The sequence below is a fragment of the Monodon monoceros genome, unplaced genomic scaffold, assembly GCF_005190385.1.
Source record: "Monodon monoceros isolate NGI ecotype Baffin Bay Population unplaced genomic scaffold, NGI_Narwhal_1 Super_Scaffold_2, whole genome shotgun sequence".
Classification (NCBI taxonomy): domain Eukaryota; kingdom Metazoa; phylum Chordata; class Mammalia; order Artiodactyla; family Monodontidae; genus Monodon; species Monodon monoceros.
In genome coordinates, this window is record NW_021703776.1 from 6,438,583 (window position 1) to 6,455,551 (window position 16,969).

General features: G+C 48.8%; 1 protein-coding gene across 2 annotated transcripts in view; it reads left to right on the top strand.

Moving 5' to 3' along the window:
• The window catches only part of LANCL2 (LanC like 2), a 59,887-nt gene extending 54,345 nt beyond the window's left edge, over positions 1–5,542 (top strand). The window contains exons 8-9 of one of the 2 annotated variants that reach the window (XM_029232883.1): positions 693–765; positions 3,113–5,542. In XM_029232883.1, the coding sequence (XP_029088716.1) occupies positions 693–765; positions 3,113–3,228 (189 nt within the window). In that variant the 3' untranslated portion in view covers positions 3,229–5,542. The remainder of the gene's footprint in view (positions 1–692; positions 766–3,112) is intronic. The other variant, XM_029232882.1, reaches the window with a different exon arrangement.
• The last annotated feature ends 11,427 nt before the right edge of the window (positions 5,543–16,969 follow it).

A 16,969-nucleotide genomic window follows, 5' to 3' on the forward strand; every position in this document is an offset into this window, starting at 1 on the left:
CAAGCTAGAAGAGTGAGCAGATTTGGAGGGTAGAAAGTTTTATTGTATATGTGCTGAATTTATGATTCTTTATATACATATGACAAAAAATAAGTTACCTTAAGCAAAAAAGGGAAATTTATTATAATGTTATAAAAATCCATTGAAGAGGTTTAATAAGAAGGGGTCAGGGGAGCTCAGAGGAAATTGCTGATAAAGCTAAGGGATGAGTTTTCAAGATGAGCAGGGTGGGCAGTGGGTGGGCCGGCCGGGGATCAGTGGGGAGAGAAGGGAGGGAGGGCTGCGTGTTCAGCAGAGGGGCTGGCGGTGAGCCCAGAGAGCGCAGCCAGGCAAGCGGTTTCAGAGCCAGTGTTTTAATCTGGACGGAGCGCCTGCAGGGGCAGGAGGCGGTGCTTAGAAAAGACCGGAGGTTGTTGGGTTGTGAGATTTCTTACTTCAGCCTTCCCAACAACCTTCCTAGGTAAATTCCCCCCTACAGAGGAGGAAACAGGCCTAGGCAGGTGACAGAGCTTGCCAGGACTCACCTGCTCAGAAGAGGTGGTGCCAAGTCCCTCCGAGCTCACACTCCTGACCACTCTGTTGCCTGGGAGTCTGCTTTCTTTGATTCTTGGTGAATTCACTGCAGTGTCTTAGGCGTTCCATTTTCACCAAGTGAAATCCCCACTCTTAAAAAGAAATGTCTTTCTCCCTAGTTTGCAGAATGGTGCCTAGAATATGGAACACACGGTTGCCGCATTCCTGACAGACCCTATTCTCTCTTTGAAGGTAAGAGTGAGGGAAAGCTCCAGGTTTAAGTATGTGGGTGTGTGCATTTGGTTCTCCTGACTCTGCGCCATCACAGTTGATCTTAATTAGTAATCGCTGCACAGCTGGTAAATACCGTGAGCAAAGTCGTTCATTGCAGAAAATTATATTGAGTCTCTTTACCTTGCCTGTTTTGTGTGTGCTCCTGTGAACTTCCTCCAAGTATTTTTAGATCTTTTGTGACCTGTAGAGGCATAGGCTGTCTGCTGCTCAGTAATGGAAGAAAATAACGTTTACTCCTGTGCATTTCATCGGTAATGTTGTGCGTGGAGTATTGATCTACTCACAGCGAACTTGGTTAGTTACTTAAATGTATTTAATTCAGTCATGTAAAGAAGTACAAATAATTAATATTAGTAATTTTAAAGTATTAGTAAATACAAGTATTAGTAGTTGGAAAAAATAATGAGAATACTGAAGACAGTTCTGAAAAACAAGAGCAATGAAAGAAACCAGCAGACACATTGCGAGTCTGCTCCAGGCACACACAATACATAGCATTAATTCAGGAAAACAAAACGGAAGTCCTACAGAGACTCAGATATTCTTTGTTTAGTGTGTGTGTGTAATGGTAATTTGGAACATAAGCCACAGAAACCAGAGGGCAGATGTTAATGGTGTTACGATAAATGGATGGTGACTTTTTAATTACTTTAGAGCCACCTTTTATAGTAATTCCAAAATAAATTTCAGAAGGAATAAATGAATACTTTTTAAAACATCAAAAAGTAGATGGGTGTTGAGTTTTGTCAGGTGCTTTTCTTGCATCAGTTGATAAGATCATGTGGTTTTTCTTCTTCGGGCCCCTAGCACTGTGGATCACATTGGTTGATTTTCAAATATTAAGCCAACCTTGCATCTCTGGAATAACCCTTACTTGGCCATGGTGTACAGTTCTTTTTATGTATTGCAGAATTATATTTGCTAATTGTTGTCGATGATTTTTGTGTCTATGTTCATGAGGAATATTGGCCTGTAGTTTTCCTTTCTTATACTGTGTTTGTCTGGTTTTGCTATCTGGGTAATACTGGCCTAATAAACTGTGAGAAGTACCTTCTCTGTTTTCTGTAATAGATTGTATATTAATTGGTGGAAGAATTCTCATTTAAATGTTTGGTAGCATTCTTCAGCGAAACCTTCCTAGCCGAGAGATTTCTTTTCCGGGAGTTTGAAATTTACAAATTCAGTTTGTTTAATAGGTTACAAGGCTGTTCGAGTTATCTGTTTCATATTCAGTGAGTTTTAGTAGTTTGTATTTTCAAGATATTGCTCCAGTTCACCTGAGGGGTTAAATTTTTGTGCATAAAAAGCTTTGGTGGCAGTCCTTCGTTATCTTCTTGATGTCTGAACTGTCTGTCGTGCTAATGCCGTGTTTTATTTCTGCTACTGAGATTTTAATCATATAATAGATAAACGAGCAAAAATTAGAGCATTTGTCATTATCTTTTGCAGAATAAGATCTTTTTAATATTCAAAGAAACTGTAACGAAAAAATGTTTCTCAGAATAAAAATTTTCGTCTTTTGGGTCATAAAAATGAGGTGTATTTGTATGAGATATAACACAGTTAATAAATACCTGAACTCTAAATGGAGTTCATTCAGGTTCATAAATTCAAGTTGATAATGGCAAATTCAAAGCCCCAGCGGGTGAAAAAGCTTGGAATGTACCCTCCCGAGAGGCTGGGAAGCTCTTGCGTTCTTCTGGGCCCCTGTGCCTCACAAGTGCCTGGCAGGAGACACTGACTAGGTTCTCGTTGGATGGGTGAATGTCGGTGTGGAGGCCACTAGGCTGGAAGGGCCCACAGCGCCCAGGACCCTTTGTGGAGGAGCTCCCTCCTGCCAAGGGATCCTTCGGGTAGGCTGCTGAGTTACTGCAGTGATTGGCAGTGGGGATTTTGACCAAGCAAGTAAAGTTCGTTTTAAAATAACATTTTTGAAACCCAAAATGCAACCTTCCGTTTGGAATAAAAACGTAAAGGCTCTGAGAGGACGTTTATATGTTGGAATATCACAGTAGCAGCGCACTTAACTTTTTTGTTAGCACTTCTGTGAAATCATCTTAAAGTGTCAAGATACAAGATTAAAGCTCAGAAACCAATTTTTAAAATTAAGATAATGAAGAAAACTGGTATTACCTGCTGGGTGCTGATGTGAAGATTTCCTTTTTGTGCGTGTGAAGTTATTTTCAAAGTCCTCCCCACCTTTCCCACATCCTTACAGCCCCAGTAAAGGCAGCGATCAGAGGTCACTCGGTTCTGGACCCCGCCACGCACCCTTTCTCACAAAGGACCGCGTTTTGCGTTGCAGGTATGGCTGGCACTGTTCACTTCCTCTCCGACATCCTGGCCCCAGAGGCATCACGGTTTCCAGCATTTGAACTCGGCTCTCCACAGAGGGATGCAAAGGTGCAAAAAGACGACTGAGAGATCCAACTGGACCAGAAGCCACCGGGTTGCTTAGTGCCTGACACAGAACCAAGTGTGAATCCTGAAAGAGGGAGAAAAAGGAGAAGCAGGCACCCTCCCAGACCCCTGTGTCAGAATGTGATGACAGACCATCCCATCAGCGTTCTGTAACAGTGTCCCCTCACTGGTGTAAAATATGACTTCCTCGTGTCCAGTTCTCTGCAGTGTGTGCATGTCTCTTGGTGTTTGCTGTCTGTAGGTGTAGGTTGTTCTAAACGGAAGCCCTTCTCTGTCCATGAGCCCGAGCTGGCTGTGCATGAGGGCACGCGGCAGCCTCTTCTCTGTACATAATATTTAAAGTGGGGTGTTTTCTGTACTGACAAACAAGAAATAGGCAGGTGGTGTCTCTCCTATGTAACAGAAGATTCTCCGCAGTGATGTCCCAGTCATAAGACTTTCCAGCATTTTCTGTGGGTACCTTTCAGATCAGCATGAGAGAAAGACCACTCCAGAAATGAAAAGAAATAGAACAGGTAGAGGGAGTTTGCTGGAGTAGGGGGTGGTGAGCCTTTCCACCAGGTAGTCGAATGCTCCCTCTTTGTGTTTTGTGCTCACCTCAGTGTTTTCAAGAAGCCAAAGGGGGTGCATTGCAGCTCTGCTGGGGCTCCCATTCTCAGGCTCTTTGTGTGAAGTTCCGGACCCTCCTCGCAATCCAAGGCAGCTCGTGCCCTGGGGGGTGGACTCATGACACCAGGGCCACTCAAGGGAACCGTTTTCGTGGCCACATTGTAAATCATGTAGCAGTGACTGAGGGTTGGCAAGTCTAGACTCAGTGTATATTATTAAAGTAGGCTGCGCCTCAGTTCTGTAAACATTATAACTTAGTGTTATAAGTACAGTGGATACAATTCCAGATGCAAAATAGGCAGAAAGATATTCGTCTCTTCCATGTCCCTCCAATTAAACTTACTCCAAACTTTGGTAAATTCTCAAAGTACAAATTTGGAATGAATGTAGTCCTTATTTTTGTCTACTATTTGGGTGATAAAAGTCTCACCTTTGATGAAATGTATTAAGCATAAAGTACTAGTCTGCATTTATGCATATGGAAAACAGTCTTCTAACCAAGAAAATTACGATTCTGTCTGACAATTTTTATTTTAAAACTGGGCGTTAATTTGGCTTAGCATACCCTCAATAATTTTACCTTGTACATCTGTTTTTAGAAGAGTTTTGCCGTCATGGTATGAGTGGTCTAGGACTTTGTACAGACCTCTCATGAGCTAAGGCCAGTTCATAAATGACAAGATAGGTCTCTCTGATGGTCTGGTCCTGATCTACAAGGGATTGTCAGAGAGTGTCCATGTAGAAGACAGATCCCTTCACACGTGTGTAATTCTGTGCAGTCCTCAGGATCCTGCTGAGCCTTGGCGGTGGGGCTGACTCCCGAACACGTGCCCTTCGGTTTCTAAATGATGCCTCATGAGTCTCAGTCACGACTGTTCAAGTTAGGTTGATGACTTCCATGGGTATAAATCCTCACGGTTGTGTTTTAACCGTCTTCCCGGGCCTGCTCATGTGCGTCCCCGGGACCTGCAGGCGGGACGTGAGTGAGCTGAGGGGCTGTTTGTCGGAAGAGCTCCCCTGGTGTCGCAGCTCAGCCCAGCTGCACTGCTGCCACCTCGCGGGGCTTCGGCACGGAGTTTTACCCAAGCCGCCTCATTTCTCAGGGGGGCCAGTGGGGCTGCACAGGGTTCACCCCCCTCAGCAAGAGGGGGCAGCGCGTGGAGGCCCTGGTCCTGGCCACGTGTCTCCTGACCGGAAGCAGTGAGGGTGACCCTTCGTGACACCTGGGCGTCACGATGCCTTGTATGTTCGGCTTGTTTCTGCCTCGCACACTGAGGGAAGATGGAGCGCTTGTGAGGTAAACGGAGGAGATTGTATTTGCAGGGTTTTTTTAGAAGCCAGCTGGATTGACCCCTCCCGCTTGCCCAGCAGATGTCAACAGAGACGCAGTCTGTGACTCCACAGTAACCCGCTTCCTGGGGCGCGACACGGGCGGCTGCACGGTGCCAGGTCCAGCTCTCAGTCCCCGGAGGCAGCGGGACAGAGGAGTCCCAGAGCTGGTTTAGTGGTTGTGATGAGTGCGATTTCGGACCTCAGAGCAGCTCACGGTGATTTCTTACGTTTGTGTATCCAAGATGTGTCTAAGTGTTTAAAATAATGTGTATGCACAATGCCATTTTAAAATAAGAAAGGGAAAACGTTGATGTCCACAGAAACTGTGTGGGGTTCCCTGTTTCGGTACTTAGTAAAAACATGGTTCTGTTGTGACACTTGCGGGGTCTTCGTCTCTTCTCACCTCTGCCTTTGAGAGCGACGGTTGGAAGCCTTGGCCACTGTTCTGAAGATGGCCTTCCTCATGGAAAACGTGGCCGTTGCTCACGTTATGGCGTCCTAGGTGCTTCACTAGAATGACGGCTTTCTGTCTCTATCCCAAGGGCCTCCGAGCCCTGGGCAGTACCAAGAGAAGCCTGTCTTGAGCCTGCCCATGTGACAGGCCTTTACACTCACAGTCACCGTGAATGGCCCCAGCACGGCTGGGGTCACAGCGTGCGTGGCGGTGGGCACTCTTCTCATCACTGTCTTACAAATGAGAAGGCTGATGGCCTTGCCCAGGGTCACAGCCGGAATGAGGGACAGTCAGGCTTCCGACCCGACGGTTCTTGCCAGTGGCCATACTTCTGACTTGTACTCAGTACCTCTTCCCCTATGTGCCCAACACGGAAGGTGAGAAATTGAAACCCCGGAGAGGCCCTGTCATCTGTGCTCCTGCCCTCCTGGGTCCCTCGAACCATTCAGTGCAATTCCATACTCTTAACTTCGTAAGGCAGTTCTCAACCGCTATTACTTCATTTGCTAAATTCACAAAAGCAGGGCCCAGGCGTGAGGTCCAGGTCCCCCAAACGTTTTTACAGACTGTCTTTACTCCTTCCCAGTCTCTTTGCTAAGCTTCAAGGGCCCCTTCCTTTCAGGTCTCTGTTTTTCCACATCATGTTTTCTGGAGGAGAGCCAGGTGTCCATTCCAACCAGACGGTCACCCCCAGCACCTGTCAGTCTTCTGTCAAACTGGCCGGTGGCCTGGAAGGCTGTGCTGCGTCATCGCTTCTCCTGATCAGAGGAGGGCCGCAGGCTCCTCCACGGCCCCTGCTCCCTGGGGTTGGGTCGCTGGGTGACGGAGGCTATGACGCGTCCAGTCGACCTCACAACGCGCCCCTGCCCCCATTTCCCTCTCCAGTTTGCTCAAGTCCTCCACCCAGCACGCCAGGCCTTGCGCTCTGTGCTGAGGGTGACGGCGACAGCCACCCTCCTGCAGCTCGCCCGGCCCCGCGACGGACGCCTGCGGAAGGGCGCAGCCCCGCTCAGGCTCAGGGCCGGCCCGCCTGTGTCAGCACCTCGGACAGCTCCTCCGCAGCGCGGGCGCGGCGGCGGGCCTCCGGGCGTGCACTTCTGCCAATGGCAGGAGGGCACCGCGGCGAAGTGTGACCGGTTCAGCCTTGCGGCGCCGTGACCTCTGGCGTGAGGCTGCGGCTGGCCCCTGTCGTCAAGGAGCCTGTGGAGTGGGCATCCAGCGCAGAGGCTGGAGCAGCCTGTGTGAATTTGGATCAGCCGTTTCCTACAGAGTCTCTCTGTGTAATCAGGACCTTATTTGGACTAACCAACCTTATTTGGTTAGTGGGAGAATTAAAACGGAATAACAAATGGAGAAAGCATCTAGCACGTGGAAGTGCTCTGTGATGGGGGAGTTGAAGGTGTGCGTGTAGTGCTTGTGTGTGAAGAAACGGGCTCACTCTCCTGAGTAATGAAATGAAAACCCAGGTCTGTCCAGCTCCAAATTCCCAAGCCACGCCACCATCGCGCACCACTGCTCTGCCTAGCATCCCCGAGCTTTCGGCCATCGTGGGCATGGGCGTGTGTGTGCCCAGCCGCACCAGGGTCCTTCAAGGGGAAGAGTCTGCCACGGGGGCAAGGAGGAACCAAGCCACAGTTTCAGGCTTACACAAAATCTAAAAGTTCAGAGAGGCTGGGTTCTCCGTCCTCCAGCCTGATCTTTGTTTAATGCCCCTGGAGGTCTTCCCCCTTCTGTACCAGGTAGATCCTTGTGGCTTTCATAAGATCATCATCAGGGGCAGTGCTGGTCACATGTTAACAGGGACCTTACGCCCTCCTTAAAGTATTGTTCGTGAGAGAATAAAACATGTAGCAAGCAGCATAATCACATATCCACCCATAATCATACAAATGTCTCCCACGCTCCCAAGAACTGAGGAAGCCAGCTTTTCAAACCATTTCGTCAGAGAGGCCACAGGGTTATCCAGCGCTTTATGCTTGGCTGCTGGGAACTAAAAGGGGGGGTAATGAACAGGACGGTGCTGCCTCCAGAGGCTCCCCGGTAGCAGGAAGGGCCATGCTCCCTGCAGCTGAACTGAAGTTCTGAGAACTTGCCTGCCTGAAGGGTGTCATTGTTCTGCCCTGACACTTGAATCAGAGATTGTTTAGAGAATTCTGCACTGGAAGCCACTTTCCTCCTGAAATTTCGAGGCATCATACTGACTTCTAGCTTCCAGTGTTACCTCCGAGAGCCTCAGAGCCGCAGTGATTCTTGTTTCCTTGTGCTCAGATGTTGTGTTTTGATGTGAGCACTTTGCAAATTGTACAGTTTTTTCCCTGTCACGATGATGAGCCTAGTCCTGGGTTTTTTTGGGGTTTTTTTAACATCTTTATTGCAGTATAATTGCTTTTACAATGGTGTGTTAGTTTCTGCTTTATAACAAAGTGAATCAGCTATACATACACATATGTCCCCATATCCCCTCCCTCCTGCGTCTCCCTCCCACCCTCCCTATCCCACCCCTCCAGGTGGTCACAAAGCACCGAGCTGATCTCCCTGTGCCATGCGGCTGCTTCCCACTAGCTATCTGTTTTACATTTGGTAGTGTATATATGTCCATGCCACTCTCTCACTTCATCCCAGCTTACCCTTCCCGCTTCCCGTGTCCTCAAGTCCATTCTCTCTGTCTGCATCTTTATTCCTGTCCTGCCCCTAGGTTCTTCAGAACTTTTTTTTTAAGATTCCATACATATGTGTTAGAATATGGTATTTGCTTTTCTCTTTCTGACTTACTTCACTCTGTATGACAGACTCTAGGTCCATCCACCTCACCACAAATAACTCAATTTCGTTTCTTTTTATGGCTGAGTAAGATTCCACTGTATCTATGTGCCACATCTTCTTTATCCATTCATCTGTCGATGTAGTCCTGGGTTCTTGGTAGGCCCTTCCAATCTGGGAACTCGTGTGTTTCAATTCTAGGAAATTTTCTGAATTATTTCTTAATGTTTTTTTCCCCTCCACCTTTTTGCTTTCCTTTCCAAGAGATTTCAACTTTATTTTCAAATCCTTCCATTGTGTGTTTAGTTCCAGGAGTTTTTCTTGTTCTCAGGGTATCTTTTGTGTATATCCTCTTCTTGTTGCAATATTTTATCTCTTTGAGGATGTTAATTTATTCAACACATAGTCATGAAGGGCTTATTCAATGCCACACATTATTCTGGGCACTTGGAATCCATCAGTGATCAAAACAGTCAAAAAGTTTTATCTTGTAGAGTTTGTGTAGCAGCGAGAGACAAGCAATAAGGCTAAATAGACAGATTTTCTCCTATGTTATAAGGTAATGATATGAAAAAAAAAGAGAATAAAACAAAATAAGAGGGACTGATGGTAGAGAGAACACAAATTACTGTTTTAAACAGGATGGTCAGAGTAAGACTAGAGACGGTGACATTTGAGCCAAGACTTGAAGAAATTAAAGGAGTTGGCCAGATGAGTATCTGTGGAAAGAGCACCTGACAAAGGCCGTGCCCTGTTCAAGAGTGGAGTGAATGACCACACGGGGGAGGGGGCGGGGAGGAAGGAAGGCCCGGGCCTGGAAGGCCATTCGGAGGAGTTTGGCTTTTGCTCTGGGTGAAGTACAGAGCCACTGGAGGGTTTGAGCAAAGGAAGGACGTTATCTGATTTATGCGTCGAAGGGGACATCCTGAGAGAATGCCTGGTGGACATAGGGAAACCAGAAGGCTGGTCCAGGAGAGAAATGATGTGGGCTTGGCGAGAATGGTCGGCCTCTTGCTGTGCCCTAGAGCCAGTAGGATTCCTGACGGCCAGTGCAGAGCACGAGAGAGCAGAGTTAGCCTTGGAAGGGGCGTCGCCAGCAGCTGAGATGTGGAAGAGGCCAGTCGGGGGTCAGGGCATGTGGAGTCTGAGGTGACCGGGACGGCTGGAGTTTGGAGAGAAATCTGGGAGGGAACTGTCACTTTGGAGTCATTTGCATATTGATTATTTACAGCTATGAGCTGAGAGAGCTCACCCAGAAAGTGAGGGGAAAGGGCATAGGGAAGGAAGGAGCTAAGGCAGAGCCTTGGCCACGTAACACCAAGAATCGGGAGGAGTTTGCCCCAGCAAAGGAGGATGAGAAGAAGACCTCTACCTCATTGGGTAGAGGTCTGTTTTCCTGGAGGCCAGTGAGGAAATTCTCCGTGTGCAGAGGAGTGACCAGCTGTTTCAGCCGATCCTGATAAGTGAGAGAAATGCTAGGAGTTGGCCATTGCATCCAGCAGCCTGGAGGTCCTTGGTGAATTGGTGAGCAGAACAGACAACGCTAAAAGGAGTTTGGTTGCAAAAGAGAGGAAAGAAATGGGGCCATAGTTGGTAAGAGAAATAAGATCAAGAAAAAACTTTTTTTTTTTTTTTTTTAAATAACAGCATGTTTGTAAACCAATGTGATCCAATGGGAGCTTTTAAAAGACATGATGTAGGGACTTCCCTGGCGGCTCAGTGGTTAAGAATCCGCCTGCCAATGCAGGAGACACAGGTTCAATCCCTGGTCCGGGAAGATCCCACACGCTGCAGAGCAACTAAGCCCGTGCGCCACAACTACTGAGCCTGCGCTCTACAGCCCGTGAGCCACAACTACTGAGCCCGCGTGCTGCAACCACTGAAACCTCTGTGCTCTAGGGCCTGTGCTCCGCAACAGGAGAGGCCACCGCCATGAGAAGCCCACGCGCTGCAACAATGAGCGCCCCCGCTCGCCGCAATCAGAGAAAAGCCCACGCGCAGCAATGAAGACCCAACGCAGCCAAAAATAAAATAAATTATTATTATAATAATGTGCTGCATAATCACAATACCAGTGTCACACCTGAGAAAACTAACAATGATCCTGTAACACGCTGCATCCAGGCCACGTCCGGTGCCCCAACCGAGTCAGGAGTGCTTTAAGTCTGTATTGTTGTTGTTTTCCGTCAGCATCCAATCTAGGTTCCTGCTTCATATTTTGTTAATCTTTTCATAACCTAGGACACTCACCTGCTTTTTTGTTTTGTTTTTAACGACATCAACTTTCTGAGGACACCAGGACTGTTGTCTTATAAATCTCCCCCATGAGTTTGTCTGACTCTTTCCCCACGGAAACTTGTCCTGCCATCTCCCCACTTCCTGAAACTTGGAGGTTCAGTTTGGACTCTGGAGCTACACTGTCCAGTATGGTAACCACTAGCCACTGATGAGTATCTGAATGTAAATTAGTTTCATGAAGATTAAGTTAAATTTTAAAATCCAGTTCCTGCATCTCCCTAGCCTCATTTCTTTTTTTTTTTTTTTTTAACATCTTTGTTGGACTATAATTGCTTTACAATGTTGTGTTAGTTTCTGCTGTATAACAAGGTGAATCAACTATATGTATCCTAGCCTCATTTCAAGTGCCCAATATCCACATTTAGCCCGTGGCTACTGTACTGGACAGTGCCAAGTATTTCCATCATCATAAAAATGTCTGTCAGATAACACTGCTCCAGATGTGGTTATATCCTGGTTGGACATTTTTGGCAACACTGTTTCTTAGGTGGTATTTTGTACTCCGTACTGCATCACATGCAGAGGCCTGGTTGGGAGTCCCAGGGTGTCCTGAGGGACTTGTAAACTGCACTAGGAATATCACACGCCCTCCACATCCTTCTCTGGTCGTCAGTCGGGATGCTACATCCTGTGATGGAAAGATTTCTAGGGAAAAGAAAATAAAATCAAAGAATTTTAGAGCTGAGAGGGAAGTTTGATTATTTTATAAGCAGCTGAGGAAACTGAGGCCCATAGAGGTTCAAGACTTGCCCAAGGTCACTGATGCTAATTGGAAGCAGAGAATCACCTTCGACAAGCATCTTCTTACTCCTGGCCATTCATATATCAGAGTTGAAAATACCCTGTGGCAACTGAGATCACACTACTAAAAAAATCACAAAATACCTTTTACTGAGTATCAGTGTTAGGTACTGTATTTAGTCCTTAAAAAAATTACTTCTCACAACCACCCCACAAGGAAGGTTACTTACAGAAAATCTCTGATTAACAGGAATTTATTTTTTCAGGTAATAAACCTAGAATTGGTTCAACCCTATGAAAGCTGGTATCTCTGTGATCATCTTGGTCTTTCCATCATGGTCACAAGGTAGCTGCTGCAGCTCCAGATATCACGTCAGTGTTGAAAGCAGGGTGAACCTGCGTGTGGCGGTGCCAGCAACTCCAGTCTCATTCGTGACAAAAGTGAAATCTTTCCCAGAGGCCCAGAGTAGACCTCTGTAGTATCTATCATTGGCCAAGACTGTGCCCGTTGCAAAGAAAATGTGTGGCTCTTCTGGCTTCTACAGAAGAAACAGGGAAGGGAATGGGGGTTGGATTAAACCAAACAACATGGAGGTGTTCCTGTCCTCACGGTTCAGTTGAGGAAGCTAATGCTCAGAGTGCAGAATCCCTCACTGGGGGCTCACAAGTGAGTTTAAGCGGCAGAGATGCTTCGACTCCAGAGCCCATGGTGAGTGCAGTGTGCTCACTGAAGAATGAAAATGAGGACTCGGGTTGCCAGGTCGGGGCTGGATCAAACACTTCAAGAGGTAGGATGTGTGTGTCCTCAAAGAACAGGGGAGAGGCTGCCCCAGACCGTGATGCTGCCACCCGAATAATAAACTGAGGAAGGACATTCAGGAGAAGAGTGCCGTAGGTATTTGGGGGTGGACAGCTTACAGAAGTTTTACTTACTCCACTCGTAATATATATTTAAAGCTACATTTCATGTATCTATATACTTAATGCCATATATATTCAGTGCTATGTTTCTATATCATAAATATTTCATAAATATATTTATTTAATATATGCTATATTTCATGTTTTCTCCCCAACCTTCTCTTTTCCATGAGAGCTTGGTCTTTCCAGCCTTGGTCTTGCCAACCACACACCTTTCGAGAAGGTGCTTCTCACAGTTGGTGAGAGATGCATGTAATAAATGATACAAATTGAACAAAAATGGGGCTTCCGGCCCCTCCTCAAGTTGGCAGCTATGCATGGACCGTAGCTCATACGCAGTGCCTGCCGAGCCTGGTGGGACACGTCAGTACAATCTTCCTAATGGGAATATTTGCCGAAAGCCCGAAAAAATGTACAGATGCTTCGAGCCAGCAATTCAAGTCTAAGGTTTTATTCTGAGGAAATAAATGTGGATGAACATTTAAAATGGTCACAAGCTCGCTCAGCACAGCATTGTCCATAATAGGGAAAAATTAGCAACAATTTTTGCAAAAAAAGCAAGTTGGAGAAATACATTAATACCGAAAAGTGAAACAAAACATATATGTGGTAAAATTAGGAAGAAAAGCAGGGGGTGGTAAACGTAAAATGCAGGCGGTGGTAGGCGGCGCAATGGAGCAGCTGCGCGGGGCGCCTCCGTCCTGTGTCCTGAGTGGCTTGCGTGTTCACGTGAGTACCTCTGCTCTGCAGCATCCGCAGTTACGCCAGCAAACTGAGAGGCGTCACAAGAAAGCCTGGTTTTCCACGGCAGCCACCGTCCTGGGGGTTTGTAGGCGATCTCGGCCCGCACAGTCATCCGGGACTAGGCGTCCACGGCTCGGGGTCCGGGCTGGCGCGGGAGGGAGCGCCTCGGGGCCCGGCGGGAGTTCAGGGCGACTCGGGTCCCCTGCGTCCTCACCCACCACCGGCCCGGCCCCTCGCCGCTCGCTCCCGAGCATCTGGCCTGCACCCACCATACGCCTGAGGCAAAAGTTACACTCATTATTCTGGGTGTGTAGAATACTTTGCTGTTTAAAAATGAAAAATGAAATGGAGCGACCCCAAAATTAGATGGGAGTGTGTGGGTTAAATCACCTGCGGCGCGGCCGTGCGGTGGGGCGCTGTTTAATCATTGCAGGGAAGAAACAGGGGACCTAGAAAGCGACGGAAACACGCCCAGCCGCAGTCTCGGGATACTGGGGTCGCAGGTGATTTGTTTACCTTTTGCTTTGTGCTTTCCTGTACGGTCTACATTTTAGATTAAAAATAAAGGCATGGGTTGGGTTTTGAGTAAAAAAATATCAGCAGGGACTTTGCCAAGAAGGGCTAAGCAGGGTCCCCTCCTGGAGCCTCCCCGGGGCCGCCCCACCCGCTTCGCGCAGGTGCCGCACCCCAACCTGGCTCGGGGCGGGGCGGGGCCCAGTCTCCCGTCCCCTCTCTGGGCGGGCGATCTGGGCGCAGAAGCCGCGGTCCCCGGTCCCGGGCTCATCGCGGGGTGGCGCGTGCGTCGCTGGCTGTCCAACTCGCACCACACCCTGGGCGCCTCCGTAGCCCCACTTTCCAGATGGGGAAACGGGGACACCAGGACGTCCCGTGCCCCCAGTCGTCAGGGCGACTCCGAGGCAGGGCGTCCGGAACGCCCGTCCATGTGCGCGTATGGTCCCTCCGTGCCCACCCGGCTCCACCGCGAGCGCTAAGCCAGGGCCCTCACCACAACACAGGGCGACAAGGACGGCACGGCGAGAGCAAGCGCAAAAGGTGGGCAGAGGGAGCCGGTCTCCAAGGTCAGCGCGCCCAGAGCGTCCTCCCCAGGCTCTGGGGGGACACGGCTGGCCGGGCACCGACCTGAGCTAGGCGCGGACGTGCCTTCCCAGGGCTCCCCAGAACCGAACTACACGTGCCGGGCACTGGGGCCTTTGGGTACTTGAGGACGAGACGCACAGACCCTCCCCAGACCCTCCCCGCTCCGCCGCCTGGAGGGAGGGACCGGGCTTCGCATCTCCCCAGGGGAGCGCAGAGAAGGGGCGTGGAGAGCGGGACTGCCTGCCCGGGGACCTGGAGACAGGAGGCCTCCCGCCCACCAGACTCTGCCCTCGGTGGATCCTGTCACCTTCTTTCTGCCCCCCTCACCCCTCCACCCATCCAACTCCTGTACCTGCATCCTAGAGCCCAGTCCTAGACTCAGGTGAGAAAGGTCCTAGCTGCCTGAGTGCAACCTCGCCACCTCTGAGGGGAGAAACTCATTCAAGGGCACGAGTGGTTAGCAGGTTTGGGGGGTGGGGCTCTGGCGAGAGGACACGACTTCTGCCATCCGTATCCGCATCTCTTCTGCACCCACACGGGGGCACGCTGCTAACTTCCTCCTGACCATGACAGGCGTGAAGAAGCCAACTACCGCCTTTCCCTCCCTACCCTTGCTTGAGAGCAACTCACCTTCTATTTCAGAAATTACAATTTCTGATCTTGCACTTTTTTGCCTTGATAACTATTATGGACTTTTTGGGGTTCAGTGAAATTTGGGAGGGACAGACAAGAGTGAGTACTGTTTGCCATCTCCAGTCATGACCTTTGATGTGTAAATGACCTGCTCCCGTTTCACTGGGGGAAGCTGAGGACCAGCGGGTTGTCCAGTGAGGCGTCTAAATCAGCTCTGCGTTCCCCACCAGCAGGCAGGCTGGCCTCTTCTACCTTATTTCCTGTCCTGTTTTAATATAGTAAATTATAAGACACTTCTTGATAAACATCTCAGTTGGTGATTCATCTAAAATACAGCCTAACTGTAGCAGCTATAGATCTGTGAGAGAAATACAGTTTCTGACCAAATAGAGTTGGATTCTTTCTTTTTTTTAATAAATTTATTTATTTATTTTTGGCTGCATTGGGTCTTCGTTGTTGCGCGCGGGCTTTCTCTAGTTGCGGTGAGCAGGGGCTACTCTTCTATGTGGTGCGTGGGCTTCTCATTGCAGTGGCTTCTCTTTGTTGTGAAGCATGGGCTCTAGGTGCACAGGCTTCAGTAGTTGCAGCACGTGGGCTCAGTAGTTGTGGCACACGGGCTTAGTAGCTCTGCGGCATGTGGGATCTTCCCGGACCAGGGCTCAAACCCGTGTACCCTGCGTTGGCAGGCGGATTCTTAACCACTGAGCCACCAGGGAAGCCCTAGAGTTGGATTTTAAAATCAAGGCTCCCCTACCTATGCAAAGCACACTCAGGCCCCCAGATAATTAATATCAGTATTAGCTGTGAGTCCACATAATTAATGCTTCTGTCTTCCTATTCCGATAATTTTTTTCCTTAGCTAGATATTTTAAATGTGTTGGTGAAACAAAAGTTCCTTATCTTCTTGGATAGCATCTAATTTCCAGTTCTCCTGAGACTGGGTGCATTCCTCACGCACTCCACCCCACCCAGCTGAACTGAGAGCCCACTGTGCATCCTTCTTTAGAAACTTCGTCTCTCCCCTCTTTCCCACTCCCCAGCAAAAGAGTCAAAGCACACACCCAAATTTATTTTTATTTTGCATACATAGGAAACATGACCCTATCAAAAGAACAGAAAAGAGAAATAAGCCAAGTGTTACAAGAGGAAAAGCACGCACGGATCTGCTCCCAGCTCCTCCTGGCCACACCTGCTACGGAACTCTGTGGAACTTCACACACCAGGAGCTGGACTGGCTCCAAGCGGTGGGCACTGTCCACCGACAGCACGGGGGGGAAACAGAATGGGCAGGAAATGTCACTGCGAGTGGAATTTCCACACACAGTGTCAGTGCCCACAGTAGTGGGTTCTCACCCTGGTTCAAGGGAAAACAAAATTTATCTCACACAAACATGAATATAAAATTGTTGAGTGCTACCTAAATCATTGTCTCAAGATCATTTGCTATCAAAAAGATAAACAAAATTTCGTCACGGACATTTGGGTGGCTACTCAGCTGCACCCAATCCAACTCCAGGGGCAGCTCTCGGCGCGCTTCCTCATCAGAACAGTAAAAGGAGAAACTGGACCTGAAAATGCAAAACGAATGACCTGGAGGAAGAGGACCTTCTGGACCCATGTAGTTGTCCTGGGTTGTAAACAGCAAATGTTGCGCTTTGTTGTCTCATTCGAATCAAGGACTTGAGTGTGGGGAGGTACTGAAGTTGGGCACAGGAGTTCGGAGGTCACACTCGGTGGTCAAAGACACCGGCAGCAGCATCCGTGTTCACAGACTGTTTCCAAGGGGTTCATCTGGCTCCAAGAGCGTCCTGTGGAATTCCCGGGGAGGCTCCCAGATTCCCCACCCTTAGAAAAGGTAAGTCACTGTGGCCCCATCCTGATTCCTCACTCCTACGCCACAGACGTGTCCCAGTAGAGCAGGGACACGGAGACTAGGGCTAGGGAATGAAAACCCTCAGTATCCACTCGGTGAGATGTCCTGACGCTCAGGTTCAATGAGTGACGACTCCTCAGGAGGCTCTGTTGAGTTCATTTCAAAAATAAGCACTCTGGGCTTCCCTGGTGGCGCAATGGTTGGGAGTCCGCCTGCCGATGCAGGGGACATGGGTTCGTGCCCCGGTCCGGGAAGATCCCACATGCCGCGGAGCGGCT